Genomic DNA, 12,022 nt, shown 5'->3' with positions numbered 1-12,022 from the left:
TGATTGTTCCTTTCTGGGGGTGCTGGGGTAGCTGGGGAGGGGGGGCAGGCTAGTAGCTGCATGGGGGGGGGGGTCTCTGGGTTCCGGGGAGAGAGGCAAGGCCTGGGGTTCACCCGCCGCCCATGGTTACAACCCTGGTTTATTCCAGTTTCTTGATTGCAAAACATCTGTTTGTGTTTTATACTACATTGTTTTGGATTGGTTCATAGGTTTAATTATCAGATATTCACACCAATTTTGTTTTCTAGCAGTCAGAGCCAGCTTTTAGCCGATTCACCTGATTCCCCGGTCTTTGGCAGCATTTTGGCTGCAGGGAGGTCCGCTCTGGGGGTCTTCAGCAGCATTTCGGTGGCGGGTGGTCCTTTGGTGCTACGGAAAACCCGGAGGGGACCCCCCCACCACCGAAGTGCCGCCGAAGCCCCGGACCGCCGCCAAGTATTCCAGTCAGGCCCCACATGTCTTAAAGCCAGCCCTGGTAGCAATGTAAAGCCTGGTCTACACTACGCGTTTAAACCGAATTTAGCAGCGTTAAACCGATTTAACCCTGCACCTGTCCACACGAGGCCCTTTATATCGATATAAAAGGCTCTTTAAACCGATTTCTGTACTCCTCCCCAACGAGAGGAGTAGCGCTGAAATCGGTATTGCCATGTCGGATTAGGGTTAGTATGGCCGCAAATCAACGGTATTGGCCTCCGGGTGGTATCCCACAGTGCATCATTGTGAGCGCTCTGGAAAGCAATCTGAACTCAGATGCACTGGCCAGGTAGACAGGAAAAGCCCCGCGAACTTTTGAATTTCATTTCCTGTTTGCCCAGCACCCTGTCTGATCAGCACGGGTGGTGATGCAGTCCCAAATCCAAAAAGAGCTCCAGCATGGACCGTATGGGAGATACTGGATCTGATCGCTGTATGGGGAGACAAATCTGTTCTATCAGAACTCCGTTACAGAAGACGAAATTACAAAGCATTTGGAAAAATCTCCAGGCTATGATAGACAGAGGCCACAGCAGGAACTCAGCACAGTGCTGCGTGAGAAGCGTAACAGAAAGCTAAACAATCAAATGGACGCTCATGGAGGGAGGGAGGGTACTGAGGATTCCAGCTATCCCACAGTCCCTGCAGTCTTCAAAAAGCATTTGCATTCTTGGCTGAGCTCCAAATGCCTGAAGGGTCAAAAACATTTTCCCAAGTGTTTCAGGGTGTATGTCGTCAATTTACACCCTTCCCCCCCAAAAAGAAAAGGGAAAAAAATCGTTTCTTGCCTTTTTTCAATGTCACCCTATGTCTACTGCATGCCGCTGGTAGATGGGTGCTGCAGCGCTGAACACCAGCATCCCCTTCCCGGTGGCAGACGGTGCAAAATGACTGGTATCCATCGTCATCATCAGCCCGTGAGTGCTCCTGGCTGACCTCGGTGAGGTCGGCCGGGGGCACCTGGGTAAAAATGGGAATGACTCCTGGTCATTCCTGGCAGACGGTACAGAAGGCTTGGTAATTGTCCTCATCATAGCAGCTGGAGGCTGAGCTCCATCAGCCCCGCCTTTCATGTCTAAAAAAAAGATTCTGTCCTGCCTGGACTATCATAGCAGCTGGAGGCTGCCTCCTCATTTTATCTCACTAAAAGTCAGTGTTTCTTATTCCTGCATTCTTTATTACTGCATCACACAAACGGGGGGACACTGCCACTGTAGCCCAGGAGGGTTGGGGGAGGAGGGAAGCGACGGGTGGGGTTGTTGCAGGGGCACCCCCTAGAATGGCATGCAGCTCATCATTTCTGCGGGATCTCTGGGGCTCTGACACGGAGTGGCTGTGCTCTCTGGTTCTCTAGTACACTTGCCCCATATTCTAGGCAGGACTGACTCTATTTTTAGACAAAACATAAAGAAGGTAATGACCCAAGGAGTCATTCCCATTTTTGTCCATGCGCCCCCAGCCGACCTCAGCGAGGCCAGCCAGGAGCACCCATGACAGCAGCAAACAGTACAAAAGGACTGATAACCATCATCGCCAATTTCCAAATGCAAATGGTGCAAAATGACTGATAACCATCATCTCATCACCAATTTACAATGGCAGACAGTGCAATAGGGATGGTAATCATCTCTACTACCTTGCAAAGGCAAATGAATGCTGCTGTGTAGCACTGCAGTACCACCTCTGTCAGCAGCATCCAGTACACATACGGTGACAGTGACAAAAGGCAAAACAGGCTCCATGGTTGCCATGCTATGGCGTCTGCCAGGGCAATCCAGGTGAAAAAGGGCGCAAAATGATTGTCTGCCGTTGCTTTCATGGAGGAAGGATTGAGTGACAACACTTACCCAGAATCACCCACGACACTGTTTTTGCCCCATCATGCATTGGGATCTCAACCCAGAATTCCAATGGGCAGGGGAGACTGCGGGAACTATGGGATAGCTACCCACAGTGCAACGCTCCAGAAATCAACGCTAGCCTCGGTACATGGACGCACACTGCCGAATTAATGTGCTTAGTATGGCCGCGTGCTCTCGACTTTATACAATCTGTTTTAAAAAACTGGTTTCTGTAAAATCGGAATAATCTCGTAGTGTAGACATACCCTAAGTTTCAAAGTTGAGTGCTAGACTGAATTAAAGTTTTTGTTTGTTTGTTTGTTTCTAAGTTTATAAAGCAGGCAAATACCTTGTTCTGAATGCTCAAACCTTTTACAGCCAACTTTTGCTTTTCTGTTAATGTTTGTTAATATGATCTTTCAGATAAAAGACCAGTCACTCAGAGTCAGGCCTGGGACTGGTCTACACTACACTACAGAGTTAGGTCAATGTAAGCCAGCTCATGTCGACCTAACCCTGTAAGCCTCTAAACTAAAATGTAACTCCCACCGATGTAACTCACCCACTACACCTTCTTACACTTACTTAACTCCATCTCTATGAGGGGCATAGTGCTTAAGTCTATGCAGTTAGGTCAATGCAGTGTCAGTGTCAACACTGCTTTGCTTACATTGATGCCTCTCAGAAACTATCCTACGATGCCCTACACTGGCAATTAAATCAGTCAAGTACTCCTAGTGAGGTCGCACGCTGCTGACAACAGGAACGTAGCGAGGACATGTAAAACCGATTCAATTACTGCGGCGGCTGTACATCAATGTAACTTAGGTTGACTTACTTTTGCTCTGCAGACCTGCCCTCACTCAGCTCAAATTGCATTCTAGATCTTACACCAAAGACAATACTGGGAGCCAATTCTATTGTTACCTGGGGTCTTGCTGAACCCAAAGTTCTTGGTAACTTTACTCTTTGCGAGGCGGTGGCAGGAAATAATGGGGACATGGCTGTTCGACCAATAGACAGTTGATGCAAGCAGGCAAACATAAGTGCTTTCACGCAAAGCTTCTACTTTATTTAGTCTCCAGCACTTACATACGTCTTACAAATTACCCCCTAGATTCATATTTACCCAGGGTCATGCAAATGTCCAGCGGCTGGCTTTCTGTCTGCAGGGGAACTTGAGAGGTGTCCGAGCATTCAAGTGTCCAGATTTCTTCCTGCTCAGCAGAAGCTATGTTAAGTGTGGAGTTTTCCAGCCTGTCAGGTGGGAATTTTCCATTAGGTAACAAGCTGTATTTCACACAGAAATAGTTAACTATTGCCAGAATTTCCATCTTGCAAAACCATATACTTTGGAAAAAACTCAATCAGAAGGGCACAGGGTCATGTTTACTCCTCTTCGTCATTCACTTCCCCCCTCTCCTCCTGGTCTGTTAATTGTGCTAAGGCTTCAGAAAGGCCTCAACAGTCTGAGGTTTTCACCCAACATGTCACCTTCATTCTAACCTTGCTACCTCTACCAAAGCAACATGCTGGCAATGCTGAGTGAGCCAGACAGTGTGTGTGCATTAGGTTCTTATCCTCCATCCAGCTGAGCCACTAGGGCTTCAGATCTCTAGTACAAGGGTTGACCAATAAATTCTCCTAAGGGAGATGTTCCACCCACAGGAGGAAGAGGAGGGGGGAAGTACTTTCCTGTAAAAAGGGATTCAAGCGTTGCTTTATGAGGAATTTTATACAAAAGATAGTAAGAATTAAGATGCAAATGCCCAGTCATTCCCTCTGCATATGAAAGGAGGAAGGTTAATAGCACTGGGTAGGAACCTGCCTTAGGACAACAAGAAACACTGGCATAGCAGGCCTGATTTGTATTTCCTTCCTACCCCTCTTCAAATGCAAGTCAGCATAGAGGTTCAACACTGCCTACTATTTTGAGCCTACTGGAAATGAGGCCTACATAGATAGGCTCATTAGCTCTTTTCATCACCCCACCTCTTATAACCCTCCCTACTTCCAAAAACACCACCCTAAACTATTAGCAGGCTAGACCTCACAAAGTTTTACCGCAAACCAGAAAGAGGAAACCTTATTCTACCCAGCAGCCATTGCTGCCCTAGCACACACATACAAGTGCTTTCATTTCTGTTCACATTCTTATTTGTGCTGCAAAGCTCACCAATGTAAAGCCTTCTCCCTTATTCTTGGACAGCTGTATCAAGTTATGGTGACCACCACTGACCTGCATAACTCTGCCTCTCTCTGAACAAGCATTAAGCTGGGAGCTTAACAACACATTTCAATGTAAGGCTCCGTCTGATGGACTCTTTCCTCAGTCTCCTTGGCATATTTCCTTCCCCACTATCCTCCTCGTTTACTTATGCCAAGTCCTGCAGTGCTTCATTTGGCACTAGATTCGCTGGGAGAGAAACGGAGTGCACCATAAATCACGTGCAACGACTGCTCCAGTTACCAGGCTATGGGCAAGGGAGAGTAGCCTGTTTCCACAGTCAATCTTGCTACTGGGCCTTTCAGGAAGAGACATTTGTAAATGTGTGTCAAAGGGGGTGTGTGTGTAAAAAGCTCTGCCTGATCCTTAGCAGGATGGAAGGAAAAGTGTTTTCCTAAGGGTATGTCTACACTATGAAATTAGGTTGATTTTATAGAAGTCGATTTTTTAGAATTCGATTTTATACAGTCTATTGCGTATGTCCACACTAAGAACATTAAGTCAGTGGAGTGCGTCCCCACTACCGTGGCTAGCATCGACTTACAGAGCGGTGCACTGTAGGTAGCTATCCCACAGTTCCTGCAGTCTCCGCTGCCCATTAGAATTCTGGGTTAAGCTCCCAATGCCAGATGGGGCAAAAACTTTGTCGCAGGTGGTCTGAGGTACATGTCGTCAGGCCCCCCTCCCTCCCTCCTTCCGTGAAAGCTATGGCAGACAATCATTTCGCGCCTTTTTTCCAGGGTCCCGTCCGCCAGCCCCGCTCAACCCGCTGCCTGCCTGATCGATCGGAACTAGGGCTCTGTCCGCCAGCTCCTGCCAGCCACGGTCCAGCTCAGCCCCGCTCAGCTGGCAGACCTCGGTGAGGTCAATCAGGGGTGCCTGAACAGACATGGTTATTCTCCTCTTAGAGCACCGAATGGGAGTGACTCCAAGTCATTCTCTTCTTTAAGTTTTGTCTCATGGAGATTCAGTCCTGCCTGGAATATCATGGCAGCTGGAGGTTTCTACTTCAGGCTATTCTCCCAGCCGGCAGCACCGCGCAGTCACATCTACCCCAGCCTGCCCCTTGCTCCCATGGCTTATCATGAAGCCTGGACAGTAGTAAGGAGCAGTTCAATTTGTGGAATGACAAATCCAGAATGAAGGATTGCACTCTATGGGCCATGTTCAGATTATTTCAGAGTCCTAGATAGCATTTAGTCCCTATAAAAGGCTTTATGAAAATTTTCTCCTGCCCCTAACAAAAATGTTAATTTATCAGAGCAGCTGAAAGGGTAAGGAACCCAAGACTATAACTCAGAGAGAGCTTCCATATTATTTAACTCATAATTGATATAATTCAAAGTAAAATTTCACAGCGCAGTGTGTTCTAAGACTAAAAATGCAGGAGGGGAGTCAGAAAAAGGAACAGCAACCTGTTTCCACCCAGGGACGTGTCACGTGTTAAGTGAACGTGAAAACCCCTACACTACAGGGCTTTTGTGTACTAGGTGAATGTGATAACCACCTACACTACGAGCTCTTCTTTTTTTGCCAGACTTTGCCAAATGCACAGGACTGTTTTCTCTAGCTACAAAAGCTACCTAATACAATGTCTATATCTATGGCCTTCCTGCTCACAAAGCGGTCATGCCCCCACCCAAAGCTGATACAGCGCGGAGTGCATGTGACACAGCGACCTGGCTTGGGCAGGATCACTAGCGAGGCATGATACTTTTGCCATTAAGCAAACACAGCAACTCTTTCCTGGCCTCTGCCACTGAATGCCTCCATGCATTACGCTGTGCCCTATTAGTGCGAGAGGACTGCATGAGCTTGGAAAACATGTAATTGCAAGTGCGTTTTTTTTTTTTTTTTTTGCCTTCTAATCTGCGATCTCAGGGACAGAGATGATCGGGGGAGCGTAGAAACATATTGGGGGAACTGCATGGTCACCTGTGCTGCTGAGTTCGCCACGCTGGCCAAACAGGAAATGAAATTCAAAAGTTCCCGGGGCTTTTCCTGTGTACCTGGCTAGTGCATCTGAGTTCAAAGCGCTGCCCAGAGCAGTCACAATGGGGCACTCTGGGATACTCCTGGAGGGCAATACCATCGAACTGCATCCACACTACCCCAAATTCAACCCAGCGATGTCGATTTCAGCGCTAATCCCGTCATCGGGGAGGAGTACGGAAATCGATTTTAAGAGCCCTTTGACAAAAATGGCTTCATCGTATGGATGGGTGCAGGGTTAAATTGATCTAACGCTGCTAAATATGACCTAAATTCCTAGTGCAGACCAGGGCTTCTACTTGTTCCCAGCTGACTCAAAGGAAGCCCAGCAAACTCACTAACACGCAAGGAGGAGCATCCACACAGGCCGCTGCAGCAGCTGCGTAACCCAGTTAAAATCCCCCGCCCCTTAGGTTGGTATCGCAGCGCCCCCCGAGATAAGGGGCTTTCTGTGTCCCGAGCGGCAGCGGAGGAGTCCCCATCCCCACTCAGCAGCACGCGTGGGGGCTCGCCCCAGGGCTCTGGCCATCCACCCGCTCGGGGGTGTGAGCGGGCCTCGGCTGGGGCCAGCGACCCGTGGCCCGGGAGGCGCGTACCAGGCTCCTCGGCACAGGCGGCCCCTGCACGGCGGGCTTGGGAGGCGGAGCCCGGCGGCCGCGCAGTGACGAGCCAAGGGCGCCCGGAACTCGGGGAGGCGGAGCTGCGTTGTGTGGGCGCCCGACCGGTGAAGCCGGGCTGCCGGCTGTCTGCTGGCCCCGGGCGCGGAGCGGGGCTGCCGGGGAAGGGGACGGGGACGGAGATCGGCGGTGAGAGAAGGGGGCTTCCGAGCAGGCTGTGCCCCGAGCCCCGCGCCGGTGTGCGGGTGCAGGAGCCGCCCGCCCGCCATGCCTGCTTTCCGGCAGGTCGGGGAGAAGCAGCTTCCCCAGGAAATCATCTTCATGGCCTGGTCTCCCAAGAGGGATCTCATCGCCCTTGCCAACAAAGTGGGGGAGGTAAGGCGGGCGCGGGGGTGCGACAGACGGGGGCAGCTGGAGGGCCCGGCTCAGCAGCTGGAAATGGTGGGTAGAGAACCCGCCTCCTTAGCCAGGGCTGCTGGGATCTCTCCTGCTAGGGGCCGCGGGGTGCCCTGGCTGACAGCGAGGGGCCTGCTGCCTGCCCCCTCCTCCAGCCGTTCCCTTAGGGTTCACCACACAGGGCTCCACTCAGCTCCGTGGGTCCAGTCCAGTGCCCCGTACCTGGTTCTCCGGAGGGAAAGAACTCGAGTCTCCCCCTTGCCAGCTGGGCAGTGCTGTGCCGGGAGGTAGCATTGGTTACTCTCAATGGCCACTACTGACATAACCAAAACATGCCTCCTGATTCCTTATGGCCTCGTCAGACACATGAATAGTGGTGCATAGCTGCCTCCAGTCTTAGTGTGGCATGTATCTGTATGAGTGTGTTTTTTTTTTTTAAACCCTTCACATGAGAATGACTTGGTAAGTGCCCTGGGTTTACCATGTTGGCAATTCCAAGGCATTTTGTTAGCTGCACAGCTAATTTAGCCAAGAACTTTGTTCTTCTATGCTGGCTACATGGCACAGTTGCTAACATCTGTTCAGGAGAGACTCAGGTTTACAGCAGCTGCTTGATGTGTTGTAAGGCAGAATTTAGTGGAACAGTGGTGTGAAGAATCTGGCACAATGCCTGAACATGCTGTATCTGAATCTGTCTCAAATGTTCAGTCTCCGATGACTTTGGGAAGCATCCTGTTTTCCTAAAGTGTTTTTAAAAATTGCTTGCTGATTTTCTTCCTGTCTTGTGTTCTCTCACAATCCTGATGTTCTTCAGATGTGTTCTGGAAAAGGATATTATTTAAATGTTCATCCCATCACTACAAGATTCTGTACTCATCTTCAAAATGTTCAGGTTAAGATCCCTGGGAGTAAAGAGCAATAGTTGCTGCTGGGGGTGAAATGGGTATATTGTCTCTGTGTGTTTTTTTACTATATATGTGGGCCTTTGTCCACAATATAATAGTTCTTGTATATTGGACCAAAAATACTTTGTGATAGGATAAAGTAAAGGCAAAAATTCTCCTTTCTGTTTTTTTAACAATCTAAGCAAATGGTAATTCCCAGCAGAATGTCATTTTTTTTTGTGTGGCCCAGCAGAGTTCTTGTTTTTGTGTGTGATTTAACAAGTGTATAAAATTTTAATTTATATTTAAAATAATTTTAAAACCAATAAAAGTATCAAAAACTAGTTAGTGGTGGAGAGGCAGACTGTATGTCCTGGAACAACGTGTTGTATATCTCAGTTTCTTTCTTGAGGTAACGTAATTCAGAGCTTCCCTTGCCAGTTTGCCACATATTGCTTCTGATCTTATGGCAGTGCTGTCTGCTGATGACAGGGTAGGGGGGTTGTTTCTATCAGAGAACATTTTTTTTAAATATCTTTTTCTGGTCTCTCTCTCTCTCTCTCTCTCTCAGTTCCTGTTTTCCTTGTTTCCCTCTCTCCCTCCACAACACATTCTTTTTGTTAAAAACTCCACTGTTTACCAGTGGTTTTCAACCTGTGGTCCACAGACCCATGCAGGTCCACATAGTATGTCTAAGATTTCCAAAAGGGTCTACACCTCCATTTGAAATTTTTTAGGGTGTCCGCAAATGAAAAAAGATTAAAAACCACTGCTCTGCCCTCTGGTCTCCTCATGATGAATCTGGCTATGCATGGGAAGATCAACTGCAATGCTTCCACAACACAGTTACTATCTGTGATGGGGAGGCCTCTCTAAATACCATATTATTCCGATTAGCCAGGTTGATTGTAGACTTCAGGTCTTAACCGAAAACTTCTTTTCATTGTTTCGTAGTAGGCAGTATGCCCCAGAACGGTGTGTGTGTATGTATGTAGAATGACTTCTTTCTTGATACAAATAGTTCTAGATCTGACTTTCAGGATGTGGGGATTTATTTAAGTCTAATAAAAAGGAGTGCATCTTTAATGGCTGACTTACAAAATATTGTTAAAGGAGGAAGATATTCAAGTTTCCTACATTTAATCTATCTGCTTTTCAGGTTTTACTTCACCGACTTGCGAACTTTCAACGAGTTTGGAGTTTACCACCAAATGAAAATACAGGGAAAGAAGTTACAGCCCTTGCTTGGAGACCAGATGGCAAAAGTAATGTTAAATATCTGATGCTTTGTGCTGCAATAAAAATGGTGTTGGAAATCAACAGATACCTTTAATGAACACAGTACCAACTATCTCGAAAAGAAAATACCCACTACAAAATATTAAGAAAAGGGTAGCTTAATTTTTTGTAGCAGTACTGTTAAAATGATAGTGAAAGGTACCCCTTTGATGTGTGATGTAATGTATAAAGAATGGCCAGATTATTGTGGCACTGAGGTAACAGGTGAAATCTAAAATCTGATTGCAATTATGAGAATATTATTATTCAAATTGCATGGCATAACTTTCAACTCTTAATAGTGCAAAGATGTTCCAGGTCAGACATCCATCTGCATATGAATGAGCAGAATCTCCAATTATATTATGAACTGGCATTCTTTGGGAATGAATTAGTTCAAAAAGATGAATATAGTCACGTAAGTCCTTATGCAAATATTGCCCAATGAATATTAGTGTCAGTGTTCTAATCAAGTAGGGATGAGTTCTTGTGAGAATCTTAGAATTATGTTATGTTGCAATAAAATATCCTTGCTAATTGAACAGTGTGTCTCAAATGTATTTTTGGCACCAAATTTGCTAATACTTTCATCTATGCTTATCTTATGTTTTCTCCCATGAGTAACACAGTAAGCTAAGCATGGACTTAGGTTAAACATGTGCATAAGTCTTTGCAGGATCAGATCATTTGTCAGGTGTGATCCAATATGCCATTTTAAAATAAAAAAGATTGACTTCAAGTCTGCTTTTTAGTAAGATGGTATAAATTAGAAGTGAAAGTAATGTACTATAAATAGAAAAAGAGAAAATTGTATATAGCATTTGGATTTAATGACTGAAGAATCATTATGTTTCCTAGCTTGTCGTATGTTTGAAGTAGCTGCAATGTTTTGTGTGTTGATTGTTTAACATTATTCTGTTACTTTTCTAGTTTTGGCTTTTGGCCTAGCTGATACCAAGCGTGTGATCCTGTGTGATGTTGAAAAGCCTGAAAGCTTACACTCTTTCTCAGTGGATGCTCCTATTACTTACATGCATTGGATGGAAGTAACTGAAGAAAGCAGGTAGCTCTAAAACTTTACAGTTAAATAGTGGAATATAATAGTTAAGCAAAAAAAAGTAACTTTGTCACACAGCTCAGTCACTTTTCCCACCACTTCATTAAAAAATCCCCTTTTTTGTTTCTAGTTATTTTGTTTCTATTTATTGATAACAATGCAGTTCTAGTGTTGTGTCTGATATTTTTGTTTTCTAGTTATAACAACAAGAACACTTTTAATAGTATCTTGTGCATCCATTTATTAATTTGTAGTTTATTATAGCTTATTTATTTAGACATATGAGCTAGTATTGACTTGCATAATTGCTGCTCAGGTGCTATTCTAATCATCAATCAATAATCAATATCAAACTTATTGTTGTAATCTGCTTCATTCTACCTGGACAATGGAAGGTGATAAATTTAAAATAATATTTTATCCACATTTTCAAGAATTTTAGTGATTTGTTTATTTTTAATGCATTGATGGGAGACCCAGAGCTATTGGAAGTGCTGTCTTCATTACATTTGTATCTCAGGACATAAGAGTACCCCCATTGTCTTGCAATTTGTGTGCCATTAGTCGTAAATTGTGCTTCCATTCACTCTGACATTTGCACAGATATGATATGTGCCCTCCATAGTTCCACATGCCACAGAGGAAGATGGGGGCATCCCCGCACCCATTTCTGTGTCCTCCCAAACCCTTCTACACTGGCTGTATAAAAAACCCAAGAAATTCCATAAACAAAAATTTTGTTTAAAAGGGATTAAGGCTAGGTAAGTGTGACATTCTTCCCCCTCCCCTCAAACACAAACCTTGAACCGGAAAGGAAATATTAAACTTGGGGATATCTTTTAACCATAGACTAATGCCCTTGTGGCCTGTTTCCAAACTCAGCATCTTCATAAGTAACTTTCTGCTGAATATGTTGTGGGTTTCCTCAATCTCTCTTTACAGTAATCTCTACATAATTGTAATTGCAGCCTCATGCATCCAGCATAAACACATAAAATGCTGGAACTTAACTTATGGATATACGTTAACCTGAAATGAGGTTGTAAATAAAGCTTTGCTTTAGACTGAGGAGTCTTTCTGTTGACTTCAGTGGGCTTTGGATCAGACCCATAGACTCGTGCTAGGAAGTATTTAAAGCTCTTCAGGGCAGGAGAAAAATATATATATATATATATATATATATATATATATATATATATATATATATATATATATTTGGTGTTTGTACATTGTCTAACACAGTGGAGTCCTGT

General features: G+C 45.4%; 1 protein-coding gene across 1 annotated transcript in view; it reads left to right on the top strand.

Moving 5' to 3' along the window:
- The first annotated feature begins 7,299 nt into the window (after positions 1–7,299).
- ANAPC4 (anaphase promoting complex subunit 4) overlaps positions 7,300–12,022 on the top strand; it is a 31,132-nt gene continuing 26,409 nt past the window's right edge. Inside the window, exons 1-3 of the mRNA XM_039541561.1 lie at positions 7,300–7,529; positions 9,594–9,699; positions 10,643–10,775. Of these exons, the coding sequence (XP_039397495.1) occupies positions 7,422–7,529; positions 9,594–9,699; positions 10,643–10,775 (347 nt within the window). The 5' untranslated portion in view covers positions 7,300–7,421. The remainder of the gene's footprint in view (positions 7,530–9,593; positions 9,700–10,642; positions 10,776–12,022) is intronic.

The sequence above is a fragment of the Mauremys reevesii genome, linkage group 5 (assembly GCF_016161935.1).
Source record: "Mauremys reevesii isolate NIE-2019 linkage group 5, ASM1616193v1, whole genome shotgun sequence".
In the NCBI taxonomy this organism is placed as follows: Eukaryota; Metazoa; Chordata; order Testudines; family Geoemydidae; genus Mauremys; species Mauremys reevesii.
Note: the sequence above shows the minus strand (reverse complement) of the source record. Positions and strands in the feature narration are given on the sequence as shown.